At 35.9% G+C, this 20,219-nt stretch overlaps 1 protein-coding gene and 1 pseudogene across 3 annotated transcripts in view; both read left to right on the top strand.

The window, feature by feature from the left end:
* RYR3 (ryanodine receptor 3) overlaps positions 1–20,219 on the top strand; it is a 793,997-nt gene that overhangs the window by 486,759 nt on the left and 287,019 nt on the right. For all 3 annotated transcript variants that reach the window (XM_056810219.1, XM_056810218.1, XM_056810220.1), the window contains 5 exons: positions 1,470–1,678; positions 3,097–3,272; positions 4,121–4,157; positions 5,387–5,550; positions 13,422–13,587. In XM_056810219.1, coding sequence (XP_056666197.1) covers positions 1,470–1,678; positions 3,097–3,272; positions 4,121–4,157; positions 5,387–5,550; positions 13,422–13,587 — 752 coding nt within the window. The remainder of the gene's footprint in view (positions 1–1,469; positions 1,679–3,096; positions 3,273–4,120; positions 4,158–5,386; positions 5,551–13,421; positions 13,588–20,219) is intronic.
* On the top strand, positions 13,629–18,925 carry LOC130456271 (ribokinase-like; annotated as a pseudogene).

The raw sequence follows: 20,219 nt of genomic DNA, 5'->3' as shown, positions 1-20,219 counted from the left end.
TTAGAGTCTCTCCTCTGTCATGTCCCCTCAACCGCTGTATTCAGGCAGTTGCTTTTCCTCGGTGTTTCCACTCCCATAGTTTATCCTTTGCTTATGAATAGTGTTTTTTTCTCCTGGATCCCTGCAAATTGTTCAGGGACATTACACCGCCACTAATGGAGAAGTCCATTATGTTCGATTATACCACAGTGTATTAGTCTCTGTGTACAATGTTCTCCTGGTTCTGCTCCTCTCGCTCTGCATCACTTCCTGGAGGTTGTTCCAGTCTCCATGGAACTCCTCCACTTTATTATTCCTTTTAGCAAAAGGTATGCATTGTTTTAAAGAAAGCCCTTTGGGCATAATTACAAATTGCCTTCCTGAATGGTTGGATCAATTCACTACTCCACCAGCAATGCATTAGTATCCCAATTTTGCCACATCACCTCCAATATTCATTATTTTCCTTTACTGTCATATTAGCCAATTTGATAGTTGTAAGGGGGTACCTCAGAGTTGTTTCGATTTTCATTTCTTTAATCAAGAGGGATTTAGGATATTTTCCCATATAATTATTAATAGTTTTGATTTCTTCATCTGAAAACTGCCTATTCATATCTCTTGGCCATTTGTCACCTGGGGAGTAACTTTGTTTCGTATAAATATGACCTAGTTCTTTATATCACTTTCATTTTAAATGGAGAAGTTTACCCTTCTCTAATCTGATATCCTTCATGATTTAACATATACTAAATTAACTTGCAGACAATGACTTAGCAATCACACCGTCTAACTTTAAGTATGTGGATTAGTAGTTCATCTGGGCCTAACATACTTAAATTGATCAAGATAAAAGAGTAGCTAGTGCATTTCACTTGAGCCCTGTAATACTAGGTAAATCACTTAGCCTTTCTCATTCTCAGTTATCTTATATGGAAAATGGGGAATGTTATTGTGAGAATAATATGAGAAAGTATAGGTAAACTTTTCAAAGATTTTTTTCCATACCTGCTCTTAACTAATTTTTCCTATGCAGCCATAAAGAAGTAGATTAGTGATATCATCATGTATGTCACCAGTGCTTTAGGGAGAAAGAAGTCTATTCCTCCAAATTTTTTGTCATCTATAATTTAGTACCTCATGGTTTTTAAAATTTATTTTCTTCCCTTACTTGAGCTCTTATGTAACTTTTCCCCCTAAGACAGCAAGAGAAGTCTACTTTTTCTTCTGTATTTGGTTTCATCTTTCTATTTTATTTTGTTTTCATCACTAAGAATCAACTTAATGAAAAGTACTTTTCCAAAATCACTTTGCACTCAGCTACTGGTTTGTTGTTATCTTTTGTCATGAAGAACATGTTAAAGTTGCTACAACATTAGCTTCCTTCTTGGTCCTATTGTTGTTAAAATGTGAAGAAAAGTTAGATTCTCCCACCATTCTCAAGGGTTGGTGTTCTGTCTAAAGTGTGTCTTCTTCCTGTTGTTCTATAGGTTTTGTCCCCATTTGCTCACTGGGTTTGTCTCAGATTGGCCGCATGAACCTTGGAATGGATGCCAGTACCTTCAAATATTATACCATGTGTGGCCTCCAAGAGGGCTTTGAGCCTTTTGCTGTCAACATGAACCGAGATGTTGCTATGTGGTTCAGCAAACGTCTCCCTACATTTGTCAATGTGCCAAAGGATCACACTCATATCGAGGTAGGATTACATATTGAAGGGAAACCCTAGAGGGGCATGATGTGCCAAAACACTAAACCCTGAATAATGTTCCCTGTCATCAGCTAACTTCTAGCATAAAGCAGTGTGATATTTCCATAGCCCTTCCTCATCATTTCCTATGTATTCTATGTGGGGCTATAATATTATATTAATTACTCAGTAATTGTTTTTAGTTGGCAACAACCCAAGTTGTTCTTGTAAGCAGATTCCTCATATCTATGAAACTGCCCCTTCTAAGTCTATTCTATCAAGGTGAAATATTCAGTAATCAAGAGATCACCCACAAAAATAGCAGGATTGAGTGTTGTAGTTCTGTGATTATAGTCCTTATATACTTAAAACCTGATCTCTCAACCCTAACTTAATTTCTACTACATCATGATGCTGTGATAATATCTTTCCAGAACTATGGGTTAGGAAATGACATATGTTCTAGCAGTCCCCCTTATTTTGAAATATAGAAGTCATAGAAATTGCAAAACTCCCATCCTAGTCCTGAAAATAGTACTTGCACAGAGTAAGCTATTCGGTGAATGTTTGTTTTTAAATTAAAACAAGAGAAATTTAATCCAGCTTCCCATGGTAAAAACCATGTTTTTACCTTTAAATTGTATGCATCTAGCCCAAATTGGCCATAATTTTGTGTTATGAAGGGAACCAAGTCAGGTCTGTTGTGATATTGATTTGTATTCTAGTTTCTTCCTCATTATAAATTCTGCCATTTTTTCTTTATAATTTTGAAAGCACATTGTTTCTTGACCTGTTTTTAACCTCTTTATCCTGTATCATTGTCTTCAGTGAGCCTTCCACTGATCATTATTTTAGCATAAAGGAGGTGAAAATAAGATTTTAATTAAAATAAGGTTCACTAAATACAGCCTAATTCTCTTACCTTCCTTGGATGAAGTTTAGCATTTTTCCCTTGCTTGTTCCATGTTCCATTATCCTTTTGTAAGCCACTGATCCATAGTTTTAACATTGTGGCACAGATATGAAAATGCATTTGAGGTATACACATAAGTAACTGTGTACATAAGAATTCTAGAGCTAATTGTTCATCTCTAAAGGAAGCCAAATGAAAGAGTCATAGAAAGTAAAAATTTTCCTCTTGCTTGTTCCAACTCAATAAGCCAATGTCATTCAATCTTTTAACTACCATAATTTGGAATACTTCTAGTTTGGTGATAATGTTACCCATACCAATTTGACTGCCGAAAATAAATTTTGATTGCATCAGACTTAAACTCATCAAATAAAAAAAAGTCACAATGACTTTAGTGACTGTATTTGGAGAATCAGTAATTATAAGCAAACAAGAAAAATTCAAAATGAGTAATGGAGGCAAAAAATAAGGCCCAGGACAACCAACTGCTCCATCGTAAAGATTCTATTTTCAGGTCACAAGGATTGATGGTACAATTGATGCCCCACCATGCCTCAAGGTCACCCACAAGACATTTGGCACACAGAACAGCAGTGCTGACATGATCTATTGTCGCCTGAGCATGCCTGTAGAATGCTATTCCTCCTTTCACCACAGCACTGGCTTGGAAAGTGATATTTTTCAGAAAAGGTAAAATGTATCCTTCACATCTCTCCAATAGCTATGAAAAGGAAAATGTGTGTCCATGCAAATGAATACATTTATATGCATGAGTGTATTTTGGAAAAGGAAAGAAGTAAAATGCATACATATATTTGTAAAATTTCAGAAACTTTTTTTCAATTTCTAATTAAAATCATCAGTCAAAAACTATATAAAGATATCTAGTGATTAGACCTACTTATTCTTGATGTCACTGGTTTCTTAGACCTCAGACATCACATTTCTTTTATTTACAGAAAAATATCAAGTAACTATCTCATCTCTTTTGCCCATTTGTAATAGTATGAATTCACAGAGGGCAGCAAAGACTACATTTTTAGATAAATTAAGAAACATTTCCTAGCACAGACATGCATGAACAGAGAACATCAATATTAAAATAATCTTGAGTTTGATATATTTTAATATTAGCCACACATATATTTATCTAGTAGAACTCTCTCTGATTTATTTTTTCCTGTAAAACTCATTATAAACATATATTATGAAGCTATAGGTAGTTCAGAGAAGGAGGGAGGACAATAACATGTTTAGAGCAATGTATCCTTTTCTGTCTCTCTCTAGTTAGGACATGGCATTGTAATTAGATTTCTGCCTTACTTTTGCTGCCTCACCTGGGGTATAAGGGCCCTAAAGATCACAGCCTAGTCCTATGCTGATAAATGACTAAAAAAAGTCCAAGGACTACCTAATATTGTCAGCAATACTGTCCAGTTTTCTAAACTTTAACAGAGTATTAAAAGGTCAATTGGGTGTCGATCAACTAGATTCTTTAAACTGGTGAATAATTAAAACATGATTATTTCCTCTCCCAGGAAACAGATGCAAGAAATAGTTGCTCATACAACAACAGTAAGTATATTTACTCAGTTAATATTTATATTATTTAATTCCTTATCATATTTGGTAATATACCCCTTACTGCAAAAGATCTATCTAGAGACCCATTTTGTCATTTGCTCTGTATCTTTATAATAAACATATTAATCCTTCTGAGACTGATGACATTGTAAAAAAAATAGGTATTTAAAGCAAAACAAAATTTCCTACTGGAATTCTTAATTGGGTGTGATGGTCTACTTGTCACTCATTTTCCACTTTAGTCTCCATACTACATTTTTGACTGAATCACACATTATATTGTGATTTAATGTAACCCTTCTGTTTGTGATTTTATGTATAGTATCTCTCAACTCTCCCCCAACTCATATCAGGTAAGATGAGAAAAAAAGTTTAAGTGGGGATAAGCAATAAGAAGTCAGTCCAATGAAAAAAAGGTCCCTTCAGCATATAAAAAATTTCAGCATATATAAAAATAAATAATTGTGTTACATATTTATAATAATTATATTATAAATTATATATTATAAAAAGGGAAATTATCCTTCTTGGTCTCCATCAAAAGTATTTATCAATGTTTTAAAAAATTCTTTGGACAGAACTGAATACTCAGCTCTCCTCATTATAGGAATATCGATATCTCAAAGTTAGATAAGAATCCATCATACAGAGAAAATTTTTGCATCAGTAAAGTCTAACGACTACTGATAGAATACATAGAAGGCAAATATTGATATTTAACTAGTAGATTTGTATTTTCCTCTCCAGTATCTTTATGGTTAACCTAGCACAGCAAAGAAAACTCTATCAGTCATTAAACCCTTTTAGACATGGTGAATGTCAAAATTATTTTAACAGTCTACAATAATGTGCTTTTTAACTAAGCTTTTCTATGTATGCAACACTATTTTGAATGACTGTTCTTGATCTTAGTCAATCTATATTATTTTATAGGAAACAAGAGAATACTGATACTTTTGCCAGCTGTTAAAGGTTGAGCAGGAAGGCATTAATTTGGAAGATACACTCTCTGATGAACCTTTATTTCAAATATAGTCACATAGAACATCTTGGTAGCCCAACATGCAAAAGAGGAAAAATCACCACATCATAGAAATCTACAGAGAAAGCCACAAATGCTTTACCATCTTATTGCTACTATTTTCAACCAACATTAGTTCTCTAGAATTACAATGCAATGCTTGGCTTTTTTTAATTAACCATCTATATTTTCTCTACAGCAGTGCTATTATTCTGTGCGTATATTTGCTGGCCAGGACCCTTCCTATACTTGGATTGGATGGGTGACACCAGACTACCACTTATACAGTGAAAAGTTTGACCTGAATAAAAATTGCACAGTGACAGTGACTCTCGGTGATGAAAGAGGTCGGGTCCATGAAAGGTAGGTTGGAATCCACTCAGAAATCATAAATATTCCTCACAGACATCTTCAAGCTGTGGAAAAAGGAAAGATCATTTTCCTTTTTGTTACTCAATCCCAGAAACTTATTTGCTCCCACTTAACATTGAATCATCTCACCTTCATTAGATATGATATTAAAAGCAATTATATTAAAGTAACACTTCTTATAATTTTAAAATTTTTGCCTCGAGTTTCTTAATCCTGAACCAAGTTTTCTAATGTTTTTTTTCTGTCATTCTTTATGCTCATTTTTACGTTGAAGTCACTGAGTAATTAAACATATTTTGAAAGGCATTGGAGGATTTTATCAAATTCTTTTTCTTTCATCTTGTCTTCTCTAACAGCTTTCAGTACATAACATGTGCTGTATTCATTTGGGGAGGTAGTTTGCTTATGCAAATAAAGAGAACTACAAAACAAAATTACAAAATTTCCTCAGAAATTTTATTTCTAATAGTATTTGGGAGTATAATGAAACCAACTCTACCAGCTATTTTATGTACTTTATTAAGGGGAACCCCAAAATCATCTTTTCATTTAGCAACAACCTCTTTATATTTTGTTTTTATTTATAGCAAGGATATAAATATTGGTGTGGTAATATTCTTCTAGTACTATAGCAAATCAATGAACATTGGGTGAGGATCTCACATATAGAATTACTAGTAACTAAGTTTAACATTTGTGAATGGTCTAAAAACTAATAATTTAATATTGTCTTAGTACTTTACCTCTTTATTTTTCAAGTAAGGAAAGGCCATTTTTTCCCTCCAACACAAAAAATAAAATGCTTACAGCACAAAAAATTCATAAGTGCATATTGGCAAATTCTTAAAACATAAAACATAAACACATTACTCCAATAATATTTTGCTAGGAGATGAAGACTTTTAGGAGATTTGTGGGAGTGCTGAATAGGCATTTCACTTTCACAGAAAATTTGCACTATCCAAGCAGCTCTATCAAGTTCCATATCTTCTGCTCAGTCAGACATGAGTAACTCCTGTTTTCTAGTCATCTTTTCTTCCAAGAAGCACAGTTGAGTTGTAGGAAGCACATTTAGCTACATTGCAAGCACCTGAACCTGAAATCAATCAAAAGAGAAAATGATTAATTTATATTTCTGGTGGACTAACTGGATGTATATATCAGAGGGATACTATGAAAAGAGATTAACAAAGATTTCAGAAAAGTATTTTATGACCTTATACTATTTCTATAGGAAAATGTAAAGAGATGGCTGTCTTAGATAATAGTGCAGTTGGACAAATTTGGGACTGAATGAATGGCCACACCCAAAAGGGAGTATCATTGGTAGTTGGAAAGAATTCTTGGGCTGAGGTTGGAGGGTTAGGATTCTCTATTCTTAGACCATTTCTGTTTGATGGAATACTTGTATAAGATTTGTATTATACAAAGCTCAGAAGGATTGCCAGTGCACTAGATGACAGAGTCAGGTTCCAAAAACATCGTAAAGGCTAGAATATTTTACCTCATTTAAAAGATGCATTTAAATAAAAATATATGTAAATTCTTACATCTTTTTTCAGTAAATCATTTCACTTCACAATTAGGAGTAACTAGACAGAAGTTTATATAAAAAAAGTCCTTTTCAAGGACTGAGAAGATCAAACCTAGTAGACTACATCTGGCATACTGTGTTTAGCTCTGGAAGCCATGTTTTAGAAATGTTAGTAACAAGTTGGTGTTCTTTGGCACTCCTTACTCAAATTGTTCTAGTAATTCAGGCTTGGAAATAAGTGAAATATTGGTAGGCCATCCAACATTGAACAAAAAGTTTATTTAACAACATGCTTATAGAAAGGTATTCAACAATAACACATGTAGCATTTGTACAGATGGTTACAACTCCCATAACCTCCATTTATGCCACACTTGACCAAATTGGTATGTTGATTAGCAGAGGATATACATAAAGTCTAAGGAGGCCCAACTCCTTACGTTAAAAAGCTTTTAATTTTAAGCCTTAGGCAATCAGGAATCTTATTAATACAACAAGTCTTAGACCTTTGATTAACTAGTTAAACCTCTATAATGCCTTTTTGGAGAAAAATTACCCCATCTATGTGGAGCAGGTATTGTTCCTCCAAATTTCCACCTCTTGATGGCAAAGTACTAAATTTCTTCTAGAGGACCTTCAAACTCTTAGATAGCCTGTTGGGCTATTGTCTGACAATCTTAGTCTCAGAGATGAGAAAAGGTAGCAATGGAGCAGAACCTAAGTACTGGTAAAAAGCAAACAAACAAAAAGTAGAAATAAAATACAATAAACAATGTAATAGCCCCTGAAGGAGTGTTATTCTGAATCATGTCATCAATGATATCAGGAAAAGCTTACAGTGGATTTCCTGATGGAAAATAGTAGAAATGAGCAGGAACAGTGCTAGGATCATCAGAGTTGTATGTACAGATGATGACACTTGTATCACAGTCACTGGTCTTCATCCTAGGCAGAATTATTTTTTGTAGTAAAATAAGAGGTTATAAATCTCTTCTATACAATGTATTCTAGGTCCTGAGTTGACACTCAGAATTACCCCCTATTACTACCTATGCTTCATCTGATCTGGTTAACATTATGTCATCAATGAAGTGGTAGACATCAATGATCTCTGGAAGTGGACTTCTTTCAAGTCTCTGCCTACAAGACTATAGCAGCATAAGGGAGAGTTCAAGTCCACTACAGAAGGACTGTAAGGAATTCTGGATTCATTCTAGGTGAAACCCAACTCTTCCTGACTAATCAAATTTACAGGTAGAGAAAATAGCATTATCAAGGTTGCCAAAATTATTACCACTCACCAAAGGCCTAGGCTGCCTTATCCAGTACATTAATGAGGTCAGTAACAACAATAAAAGTTGGTATAAAAATCTATTTAAAATCTCCAGGTGCAATCTACCTTTCTCAGTGACTACACAGGGTTTTTGTAAGGGGCATTGGTGGGCAAAGTTTTCAAATCTCTGTCACCTACATCATTAAGAAAGACATAGTTTTCACACTTCCCTGCCTCGGTATTAATTGGTGTAAACAAGTTTAACTTGTGTTAACCAAAGGGTTTCCTTTTGGTCTTTCCCACAATAACTACATTAGATGTTAACATGAGTGTCTGCACAGGTACTCTCTACTAAGAATTCAAAATATCTCTTCTCCTGGTGGTATGTCTCCCAAAATCTTACATCAAAACTGTTTGGCCTCACTGACAGTCCACTTTGAGTAGAAGAATATGGCAATCAATTGACATGTTCTTCCTAGAAATAATTTGATAGGATTACAATTCCCCAAACAAGATATAAAAATCAGAGTAGGGCAGTATAATTATGGGTACAGTGATTGAACAGGAGATGATAGGTTCAAGAAGACTGATTGGTTCTGAAGCTGGCTAGATATAATTGACTTAACAATAAGAGTAAAATTATCCATGCTAAGAGTTCATTTTTTAACATTATTTTATTTGGTTGTTTTCATACATTATTCACTGGAAACAAAGATCATTTTCTTTTCCTCCTCCCCCCACCCCCCACCTTTCCCTCTCCCATAGCCGACGCACAAATCAGCAATAATGTCATGGTAGCAAGACTAAAGTTGGCTAGGATGAAAAAATATTATTTGCTCTATATCCATTTACATATTATGGATCCTCAGCCATCAGAATAGTATAACTTTCAGGTAAACTTGCTACTTAGTGGTTTTCTTACTGGTTATGGTCCTCCCCAGCTAGACTTCAAATAGCAGATATAATCTGTCAATAAAACCATGCTTGAAGTCTTTCCAGTGCTATTAACTCCACTAGTATAGCTTTCAAAAATTTAAACCTGTTTATACATTTTGACTCAGCAATATCACTATTAGATTTATTTCCTAAAATGATCAGGGAAAAAGGGAAAAAATCCATGTGTTCTAAAATATGTATAGCAGTTCTCTTTGTGGTGGCAAAGATCTAGAAATTGAAGGGATATCCATCAACTAGGGGAATGGATAAATAAATTGTGGCATAATATTGTGATGGAATACTACTGTACCTTAAAAAATGATGAACAGGTTTATTTTATAAAAACATGGCAAGACTATTTGAACTGGAAAGATCTCCAGGAATTGATGCAGATCAAAAAGAGCAGAATCAGGAGAATGTTGTACATAGAGACTGACACACTGTGGCACAATTGAATGTAGTAGACTTTTCTACTAGCAGCAATGCAATAACCCAGGTCAGTCCAAAGGAACTTATGAAAAAGAACGCTATCCACATCCAGGGAAAGAACCATGGGAGTAGAAATGCAAAAGAAAAACATATGATTGATTACATAGTTTGATAGAGATATGATTAGGGTTTTTATGTTAAAAGATCACTCTACTGCAAATACGAATAACATGGAAACAAGTTTTGAACAATGATACATGTATAATCCAGTGCTTGTCAGCTTTAGGAGGGGTGGGGAAAGAGCAAGGGCAGAGGGGAATATTATGAATCATGCAACAATGGAAAACTATTCCTAATTTTAAAAAACCATAGTAAGACCTACATGAAGCTATCAAGAGTGAAATGAGCAGAGCCAAGACATTATATACAACAACAGAAATATTGTTTGAAGAATGACTTGTGTATGTCTACCTCCCAAGAAAGAACTGATAAATAGAAATAAGCAAGAAAGTTTTATGTGTTTATATATATGTATGTATATTTTTGTCAAATGATGAATTCTCTAAGTGGAGGAAGGAGGGAGTTAACTGTAATTTAGTGTAACAAATAAAGTTTTTAAAAGATGCTATTTCTTTTCATCCTTTTTTGCATCATTCCCCTTAATAATCTAAATCTTTAATTTTACAAATAATTTTTTATTTTATAAAAAAACTTGTCACAACAATATGTCTTAATGAGAGATCAGAATAAGACTTTTGTGAAATATTGATCTCCTTGTTATACATTTCTTTCAAATTCATACATATAATGAATTGAATATTGTTTTATTTGTAATCTAATTTGATTATTTTATTAAATCATGAGTAGTAAAACTCTTTAGTTCTATAATATGAAATAGAGAAATAAACTGAGGAAACTACTACTTGTTGAAATAGAAAAGGTAAACTGAGGGGAAACTGTTTCTCTTGAAATAGAATAGGTAAACTGAGGGGAAACTATTACTTTGGTGAAATAGAGAAGGTAAACTGAGGGAAACTGTTTCTTCTTGCAATGACTGCTGTCCTCTGGCTTGTGACTAGAGAGATATTAAGAGAACCTGAAGCTGCTTATTTGTAATGGAAGTAGGAATGAGAAATGCTGAGGGATGCTGCCACACAGGGATGCTAATACACAGGGGAACTGCTACACAAGGGAACTGCTCTGGGGTTTACTCTGGGGTTTGCCTACTAATCCCTACTGATGGCTGATGGATCAGTATATCTTTTCAACCACCTCCCCCCTTCACTCACTCCCTTTTCCAACCCTCTCCTCCCAATTCTTGAAGCCTTTGGCTTCTTCCCTCCCCCTGAGTGAACTATAAAGATACTCTATTCTTTTCCTTTTCAAGTCAGGGGGTTTATTGGGATAACAGGATAGGAAACTGAGGTGAGAGGGAGGAGGATGTCCCTAATCTAAAATGAGGGTTTGAGAAAGTAGTCCAGTCACAAGCTGTGACTCTAAGACATTTAGGGAGATGGAGAACAACAGCTTTTTAAAAGCTTCTTTCTTCTTCTTCTTCACAAAATTAGCAAAGTCTCTCAGCTTAACCCCAGAGAGAAAACAAAGTTCAAAATCTCTACTTCAGCCTGTCTTGTCTCCTTTCTCAGCTTCAACCCCAGAGAGAAAAACAAAGTTCAAATTTTCAGTTTCTCCTGGCCAGCTCAACTCTTAAATAGACCACCAACTTAAAAGCCAAGTCTCTCCTTCTTGTCAACTTCAACTGTCCAAAGCCAGAGGACCCCAAAACCAAATCAGCCCCACCAGGGTCTTTCAGCCAGGTTTTCAACCTCCAGAGAAAGAATGACTCCCAGTAAAGCCTCCTCCCCCCTGGTCAGCTCAACTACCAACTCCTGGGAACATGCCATTTTGGAAACTCCTTCTCGATTGACAGGCAGGTCTCCAGCTTCTTGCAACTTGATTAACAAGTTCTCTCTCTCTCCAGCCTCTACCATAAATATCAATATTAAGCACATACTTCAAGTAGTTCAACAATAGAATCAAAGGTCAGATATATGCCAAAACATTTATAGTAACACTTTCTAAAGAGGAATGTTTATAGGAAGATTTATGAATTGATGCAAAAAAGTAAACAGAATTAGAAACAATGAATAACAGTGTAAATTAAAGGAATTTTTCTCTTTTCAATGAGATGTGGATAGAAGGGAAGAAAAAAACAAATTTCTTTTAATTCAAAATAAATTCACATCATTAAATTCAGAAAAAAATGTCATAGAAAAGATAAATGCCAAATAATTGGAAAAACTCTAATAAAACATCCCTTACCTCCCACCTGCTCCTCTCTATTATAATCCTTGCAAAGTAGCATGGAACTACAAGAACAGAATCTTGCATATGCTATCAAATGGTCACTGTCAGTTTTTTATTTACTATTACTCTGTTGTTGTAAACAAGGATTCAATTCTAAGAAAATGCAAGACCAATATATTCAGAAATGATTGTACTTTAAAATTGGAAGTCATCAATAAAATTTATTTTAAAACAAAAACCTATAATAACAGTTGTATTTAAAATTTTGAGGTTTAACAGTATGTATAATTCATCTTAGAGGAAATTTGACAATGCTTTGAGTATTCTTCAGTTTAGAGTAAGTTATTGTATAGGAGAGAAATTGGAATAGATTTATATTAACATAAGTTGTATGGAAAGCTCTGATAATGCCTGCAGGTCTATAGAAAACATTAATTACTTTTCTCCATTTGCTGTCCTAAACTATTCTAAGTCTTAATTGGCAACCAAAAAGAATTAAAATTTAAACTAATTTAGAGCATCTAAAGGTAGTGTTCTAATGTTGTGTACTGTTCTCCTTTAGAATTTTAAGGGAACCAAAGTGTTCATGTTTGACATTCTGGTCCTAACATACTATCTAACAGACTTGACCTTGGAAGTTGACAGTATTGGCTACTTAAATATTATGATTTGAGAGGTTTGGGAGCTATCTTCTGCCCTAATAATCTTTCTTGTTGCGATGCCTAAAATTCTCTCATTGGAAATTCAAACCTTTGTTACTAAAGGATTTTTGGTCTTCAGGAATTTCTTATTGAAATTTGAATATCCCTGAGAGAAGTAGCATCATACTGTTTACACATTATTGTCGACACTGAGATCACTATAGAGAAAGAATACTAACAAAAGAATTAGGAGAGACAGCAAACCCCATGTTATTGTATTAAACATTATTACTAGACTGTTCACTACTTAATTGTTCTGAATCCTAGAGTGTGAACCTGGACTTTTATTCTTATACCAATTTCTAGTATAACTCTAAGCATGTACTGAACCTTCATGCTTTACTTGTTTTGTTTTGTTTTCTATCTTAAGTGTAAATGCTACCATATACCCTATCTGGAAGGCTTCTTGTGACAATAAATTAAATATCTAAAAATGGTTTCTGCAGTTAGTGTTTGGTGAGCCAACATGCATTTTCCTCTTGCCTGTTGAGAGCAATAATTTATGCTTAGTGAACTGTGATAAAGGATGGTTTATTTGGAAAAAATCATTCAAATTGATCAATTTTGGATAACCATCTATAATAACGTTACTTAAGGCAATATCATTACTCAGATTTGATTATTATCTTCCAGAGACTAACCTTTTAATCCTCTTTTTTTCCTTTTAAATCTTGGTTCCTAGTGTGAAGCGCAGCAACTGTTACATGATTTGGGGTGGAGACATAATTGCCAATTCCCAAAGATCAAGTCGAAGTAATGTGGACCTGGAAATAGGTTGCCTCATTGACCTGGCCACAGGCATGATATCTTTCTCAGCCAATGGGAAAGAACTGGACACCTGCTACCAGGTACTGTGTTAAAAATTAAATTTAGGGTTTGAATAAGTTTGAGAATTCTAAAGTAATATTGTTGTCACTGATTTAAAATATTATCATTCAAGTCAAAATGACTTTTAGTTGCTTTTATTTACAAAGAGGTGGAAAGAGTGAAAGTAGAGAAATGTAAGAAGAGGATAGAAAAAATGTCTGGCCTATCATACTAAATGTTGTTTCAGTATCCAGCTCAGCCTTGGCTCAGACAGAGGACCCAGAGGTGACTTATGAAAGAGTTCCGCCAACATAGCCTCCTCCAGGAAAGAAAGGCTTCTCTGGAACTAATCTCTCCAGAAGCCAGGAAAAGGAAGGTGAGCTACTCACTAACCCAAGATGAAGTCCAAAGGAGAAGATCCAGGAGCAATTCTCCAAGAAGCAGTCTAAGAGCCAGTCAAGGTATAAGCCGAAGGTCAAGTAGTCCAAAGCCACCTCAAAAAGCCAAGTTACCAGGAGAAGCCCCCTGAATAGGAAGTTTAGGACTTTTTATAGTCCTTTTTCCACATCATTTCCTGTCCCTTCCTCCACTTTACTAGAACCAATTGCAGTCTTTCAATTTGCTTACCAATGGATGGTCAGTGGCCTCTGGAACTGTCACCTACTTTAGTAAGTGACTTAAGAACTCTCTTACTTAGTGTTAAATAGCGGTGCTTAAGTTTTGGGTTGATTAACTTTAAAATTGCTAATTGAAGCCTTATCTAATCGTCTGGGAGAGGAGGGGCACAGTGTTCCTTGCTCCTGGTGGAGGACAAAGGGCAAAATTCATCTCAAATCCTCAGGCCTGACTTGTCCTCAGTATGGCAGTCTGTGTGATGGGGCTGCAGCCAGTCTCGGCAATGGTAGTGGTGGGCTCCTGCAAGACCGACCTGGTCAGCCTTACATCACATCTGCCCAAAACTGGAGAAACCATCTGTGGACATAAGTTTTTATTGGCTTTGGAGGAAAAGGTGCTAACCAATGTGCCCAAGACGTCTGGTTTGGAGCCAAGACTTCTTTAACGTGCAAGATTGGCAAAGATTCTTTTGGCAGTGATTATATAGAAAACTTAAAGCAGAATGACATTTCTACAGAATTTATGTATCAGACCAAAGATGCCACTACAGGAGCTGCTTCAATAATTGTCAATAATGGACAGAATATTTTTGTCATTATGGCCAGAGCAAACTTGCTGTTGAATTCTGATGACCTGAAGAAGGCAGGCGATATCATTAGCAGAGCCAAAGTAAATGTCTGCCAGCTAGAAATATCTCCAGCTACTTCTCTGGAAGCCCTGACAATGGCCCTCAAGAGCAGAGTGGAGACAGTGTTTAATTCCACTCCTGCCACAACTGATCTTGATGCACAATTCTATTCTGATTCTGATGTGTACTGCTGCAATGAGAGTGAGGCTGAGATTTTTAACTGGACTAAAAATTAGCAGCCCTGCAGCTGCTGGATCAGTGCTGATTGAAAGGGGTTGCAAAATAGTCATCATTACATTGGATTCTGAAGGATGTGTGTTTGTATCAGCTGAAGAACCTTTCCCAAAGCATATTCCCTCACAGAAGATCCTCGAGCCTGTAGATACTACAGGGGCTGGAGATAGTTTTGTGGGAGCATTGGCCTTCTACCTGGCTTAGTATCCTAACCTGCCTATGGAAGAAATGATCAAGAGAGCCAGCTTCATTTATCAGTCAGTGTCCAAACCTCAGGAACCCAGTCTTCTTTCCCTTACAAAAAGGACCTGCCACTTCATCTGTTTTGATTAATATTCTAAGGCTCATATGATTGTAATTAGTGTGTACCAGGCAGAGAATTCAGCTACCATGTACACTATAACATGCTCTCCTTTACATACAAAGGATGGTTCACCCACCATCCACACTGTGCTTTCTTTCTGTTATATTAATGATGAGTGATTTCTTGCTAAACATTTGCAAAACAGCTGGCCAGGATTAGGGGTTCAGCCTGAAGCTGTGCTGGGATTTTGCAGGCATCTGCAATTTCATCACTATTTGAAAAACAACTCAAAGTCCAATCCTAATGATAATGGGTCAGAAGCACCACACATATCCTAGACTCCCTTGCGCACAGTCAGCACCCAATAAGTGTTTAATGAATGAATGGAATGAACAAATAACAACTGTTTGAGGTTCCTAATTTAAATCCAAAAAAGGAGTGGGTCCCCAGGCACATACCTTCCATATTGACTCAGCAGAGAACAGCGAGTGAACCTGTTACTTGTTTGGCCCAAGGTCTAATCATATATCCTTATAGCGATTTGTCCAAGTAGTATCTCAAAGTAACAACTTCCTCTTCTGCACCTTCAGCACTATCTGGAGCCTGTGTAGAACTTAGGAGGGGGCTCAACTCCTTACCCCTAGTGGTCTGTCCAAATCGAAGTGCAGATTTTAACAGCCCCTTCCCAGAGCACAGGCTGGCCTGCAGCCATGGAAGGACTAGTATTTCTGCGACTGCTGTAACTTCCTAGGGCCTCACAGCCATGGTGTCATTTCTTCTCTCACCATGGCTAGTAAGGAGTTCTTCAGTCTCAGAGATACAAACCAAGCTGAGTGAGCTGTTCCTTTTTGATTCCCAACTGGAATTTTCCTTATAATAACCAGGCATTTGGGAAAAGGGGATCTCTAAGACATGGGTAAGAAGAACAGTAGATGCTTCTTGGAAAAGGGCAGGGTTCCTCAAAGAGATGGGAATCTACAGGCAGACAGGACCCCAAACCTCAGCTAACATATACTCAGCAGGAAACAGGGTCACGGGGTGTTGAAAGCTGAAATGGGCTTCAGTGATTTACTGATCCAACTGCCTCATTTATCATTTACTGATCCAACTGGCAAAGGGAACTGTCCAAGGTCACAAAGCTGTAGGGGGCAGTCATCTTGAAGCCATATCTTCTAACTTAAGCCCAGTGATCTTTCATTACACTATGATGCTTTCTAGTCCTGGTGCTGCCAACCAACTATGTGACCACAGGCAACTTCACAAACTTGTAGGATTTGGACTAAACATCCAAGGTTTCATTCACTTCTAAAAGTCTACAATGCTAAGCTAGTTGCTGCAACCATGTGAAGGCATTAGACCATCTTCCCTGTCCTATAATAAATCCTCACAAAGTCTCTGAAAAATAAAAAACAGCTCATCCTCCCAAGTTTGAGTAACACTATTTGCACTAAAAATATATACACTTTAGGTGACTAGAGCAAGAAAGTGGACCAAATGCAAGGGTTTTCTTTTTATTATTATATAAGCACCAAGTAGGTTCGCTGGGGTTTCTTGGTATTCTAAACCCTCCATGTAGATGTTCCCTACTTTTCCTTTTCATTTCTACCTCTATTGAGGCACTTGTTGCATGATCATACTTGCTCTTCTCTGGGGTAAGAAGTGCTAGAAATCCTTGTGCCAGAAGTACTGTTAAGGAAAGTTTTCATTTCTTGTTATATAAAACAATGGTTATTTTTTAAAAATCAGTGGAAAAAAATCACTGAGACAATAGTACTAGCAATTTTAATATTTTTATTGAAGTCTGTAAAAATAACCAGAAAGATAAATAAATGTTGATGCAATTTAAAAATATTTTTAAAATAAAATTGCTAATTGATAGACAATGAAAGTTCAATTCACTCTTCACAACTGTTAGCAATTGAATAAAGTGGTAGGGAGTAGTAGCAGTACATATATGCTTTATAAAGCATCTATGTTCTAGCTTTGTGTATCTCATAACTGGAAATTATCTCAGCTGAAATAATTTCATTATGGCAGTAGGAGAAAGGCTTCTAGATTATCATTTCCAGCATATATGTCATATCTCAGAGAACTTGCTATGTAAGGGGTAAATTTAGGGTTTTTTTTAACTGAATATAAATTTAGTTGGTTACCAGGGATTAATTCAAATCCCAATAAAAATATTCAAGTCAGTTTGGGAATTTTATCATGGTTTAATTAATATAAAGGGAAGGAATTAAGAAGAAGAGAGAGGGGAAAGGGGTATAAGTTCAGGCTCGAGGCCTCCTCAGAAGACTAAAACTATCTCGGCTTCCTCAGAGTATAGTGTTTTTGGAAAGGTAAAGGAAAAGGGAATCAGCCTAAATTCCGAGAGAGCTCAGGGAAGAAGCCTCACCTGAACCACACTATTGAGCTTCTCCCAGGACTGTTTTAAGGACACTCACCACAAAACCCAGACAATAGCTGCAGCCACACCAATACACCTCAGCCGCTCAGCCCAACAAGAGGCAGAGTCACCTTTCCACAAAAAGCACACTGGCAAGAGGAAGTGCCACGAATATATAGACTTTTTTTACATCACTTCCTGCATCTCACATATACCAATGGTAGCTTAAGCTTGACTTAGGACAGCCCAGGAGTCTGTCAGTTGTTTCTGATTTGTCACTTGCTAGCACATGTCTGTCATAGGCCATCCTCCTCAACACTTAATCCTTAAGTAGGGATGTTTACATTCCTGTTTGTTAAACTAAGCAGGGTGGAGTAAATCTCAAATTCACAGTTAATAATAATATCTTTTCTAAAATGTAGTTATACTTGGGGAGGGTGATGAAGTTGAAGTGATACAGCATATTACCATGTTCCCATTCTGTTTATACTTGAATCTCAGTTGTTCCTTAATTTTCTTGTCATCTGATTTCCATATTATTTCTATTCTATTTTCAATAAATATAGCTTGTAAAATGAAGTAACCAGTTAAGTGACCTACAGACCAACTAAACAGAAGGAAGCAGACCAAAACTGAGCCTTACTATGAAGTCTTTCACTAAAATCACTTTATCTCTATTAGGAATTCAATCTTGTTACTGCTGGGGGGCAAGACTCATTAGGGGCCTTCCATTTCTTAGTAAGTTGCAATTGTGTAGGTGTCAGTAAAATAATTACAACCTGTTGGGAGAGGAACAAAGAGCAAATATCTTAGGAGATCTAGATTTATGGCTAAACTATAACAAATTTTTGAAAGTATAATTCTATTTCTGTTTTCTTTCTATTTAGGGGGTTGCCTTTTATCAACTGCTCCTCTTCTTTGGTCCTTGGTTTCCCCCTCCACAAAATAGAAAGATGTCCTTATTAACCTCTTTAGTAGTTCAGATCAATAGCTAATGGTATTAATTAGAAAGTTTATTATAATTTCTATTTTAAATCAAGAAATTTTACTTTTGACCAAAAGTTTCAACATGGAATTCCTTAATAATGGATTTAAAAGAAATTAAATTGTCATAGATGATACAGAGAGGGAGCATGTCTTGTCATTAGTAGTATAGATAGTTATTTTCCTAGGCAAACTACAACTTGGCTTTCCTGCCTCCCAATCCAATTTTCTTTATGCTGTTTTCTTCTACCTACTTTGTTTTTCCTTATGGAAAAGGAGAGATAAAAGAAAAAACTCTGTTTATTAGCTATTGTTTTGATTGATTAATTTAAAGTATCATACATTGGTAGTTTAATGGAAGGGAAAATAGCTTACATATGAATGGACAGACAATACAAACCTTACCTATAGTTATGAGTACACATTGTCCCCTCATGTCTAAACATAGAGATTCCAAACTGCTAATGGTATTGACCAACCAAAGCAGTCAGTGAATGCCTACTGTATTCAGAATACCATAATAAATATAATACACGATACAAAAAAGTCTAAAACAGGTATTTGCCATTTAGCTGGGGAGAAAAAGGCATATATATGTCTATACAAAAAATAATTAGTACTATAAAGCCATGCATTATGAATATCATCTGAGTAATATATTCAGTAAATGACATAGGGACAAAGGTCTTCCAGCTAGGCAGTTGCTTTATTTATCTTTGGAGGTAGGATTTAACATGAATCTTGAAGACTATGAGAAAATTCTGGGGATAAAAGCATTGTCAGCCAATATACCATTATCCTTCTAGTTATCAGGAATTAAAGTTATAACATTTTCTAGAAATTTTTGCTAGGTTTTGTTCAATCTATAGTTTTTTATGGTCAAGTTCTTTTTTGTTTTTTCATTTTTCCAGCCTACTTACTGACTTTGGATTTTATGTTGTATTGGGCTCTGCCCAACCCTCAAGGCAAGAAGGAGGAGAAGGTTGGGAATGTCTGACCTGATCTTCTGTCTTTTATGTTCTGCCACTATCCCAGTCAAAAAGGCCTGTAAGTTTTTAGTGTTTCCAAAGTGCTGTGGTACAGGGAGAGGATTATTCAGTATTCTCTTGGTTTGCACTAGGTAAATCCTTAATTTAACTTTGGTTTGTTGGTTTGTGTGTTATTGAATTTCCATAGACTGCTCCTGGACTTGGTCAGTTAGCCTGCTGGGACATTCTGCAGTTTCAGAGTTGTTGAACTTCTAGCTTCCCCCTTGGTTTTGATCTCTTGCACTGGTTTACTCCATGGTAGGCTTATGTGGAACTAAAGGTAATAATAGAGGCTTTGCTCTGTTCTTTAGCTTAGAGTCATACAACTATGTTTCTGGAACTTGTTCTTTGCTCCTTTTAGTACCCCTGCTCCCTTATAACAATGGCCATTCATCTCCAATCTAGAATTGGGACCCAGAACTGAGTAATAGGCAATAGACTTACCAGATAGCATTCATTCCTGCTCCCAGTGCTAGTACAGGGGTCTCCTGGGA

Source organism: Monodelphis domestica, chromosome 1 (genome assembly GCF_027887165.1).
Source record: "Monodelphis domestica isolate mMonDom1 chromosome 1, mMonDom1.pri, whole genome shotgun sequence".
Taxonomy (NCBI): domain Eukaryota; kingdom Metazoa; phylum Chordata; class Mammalia; order Didelphimorphia; family Didelphidae; genus Monodelphis; species Monodelphis domestica.
The sequence above is the reverse complement of the archived record's forward strand: the minus strand, read 5'-3'. Positions and strand labels throughout refer to the sequence as shown.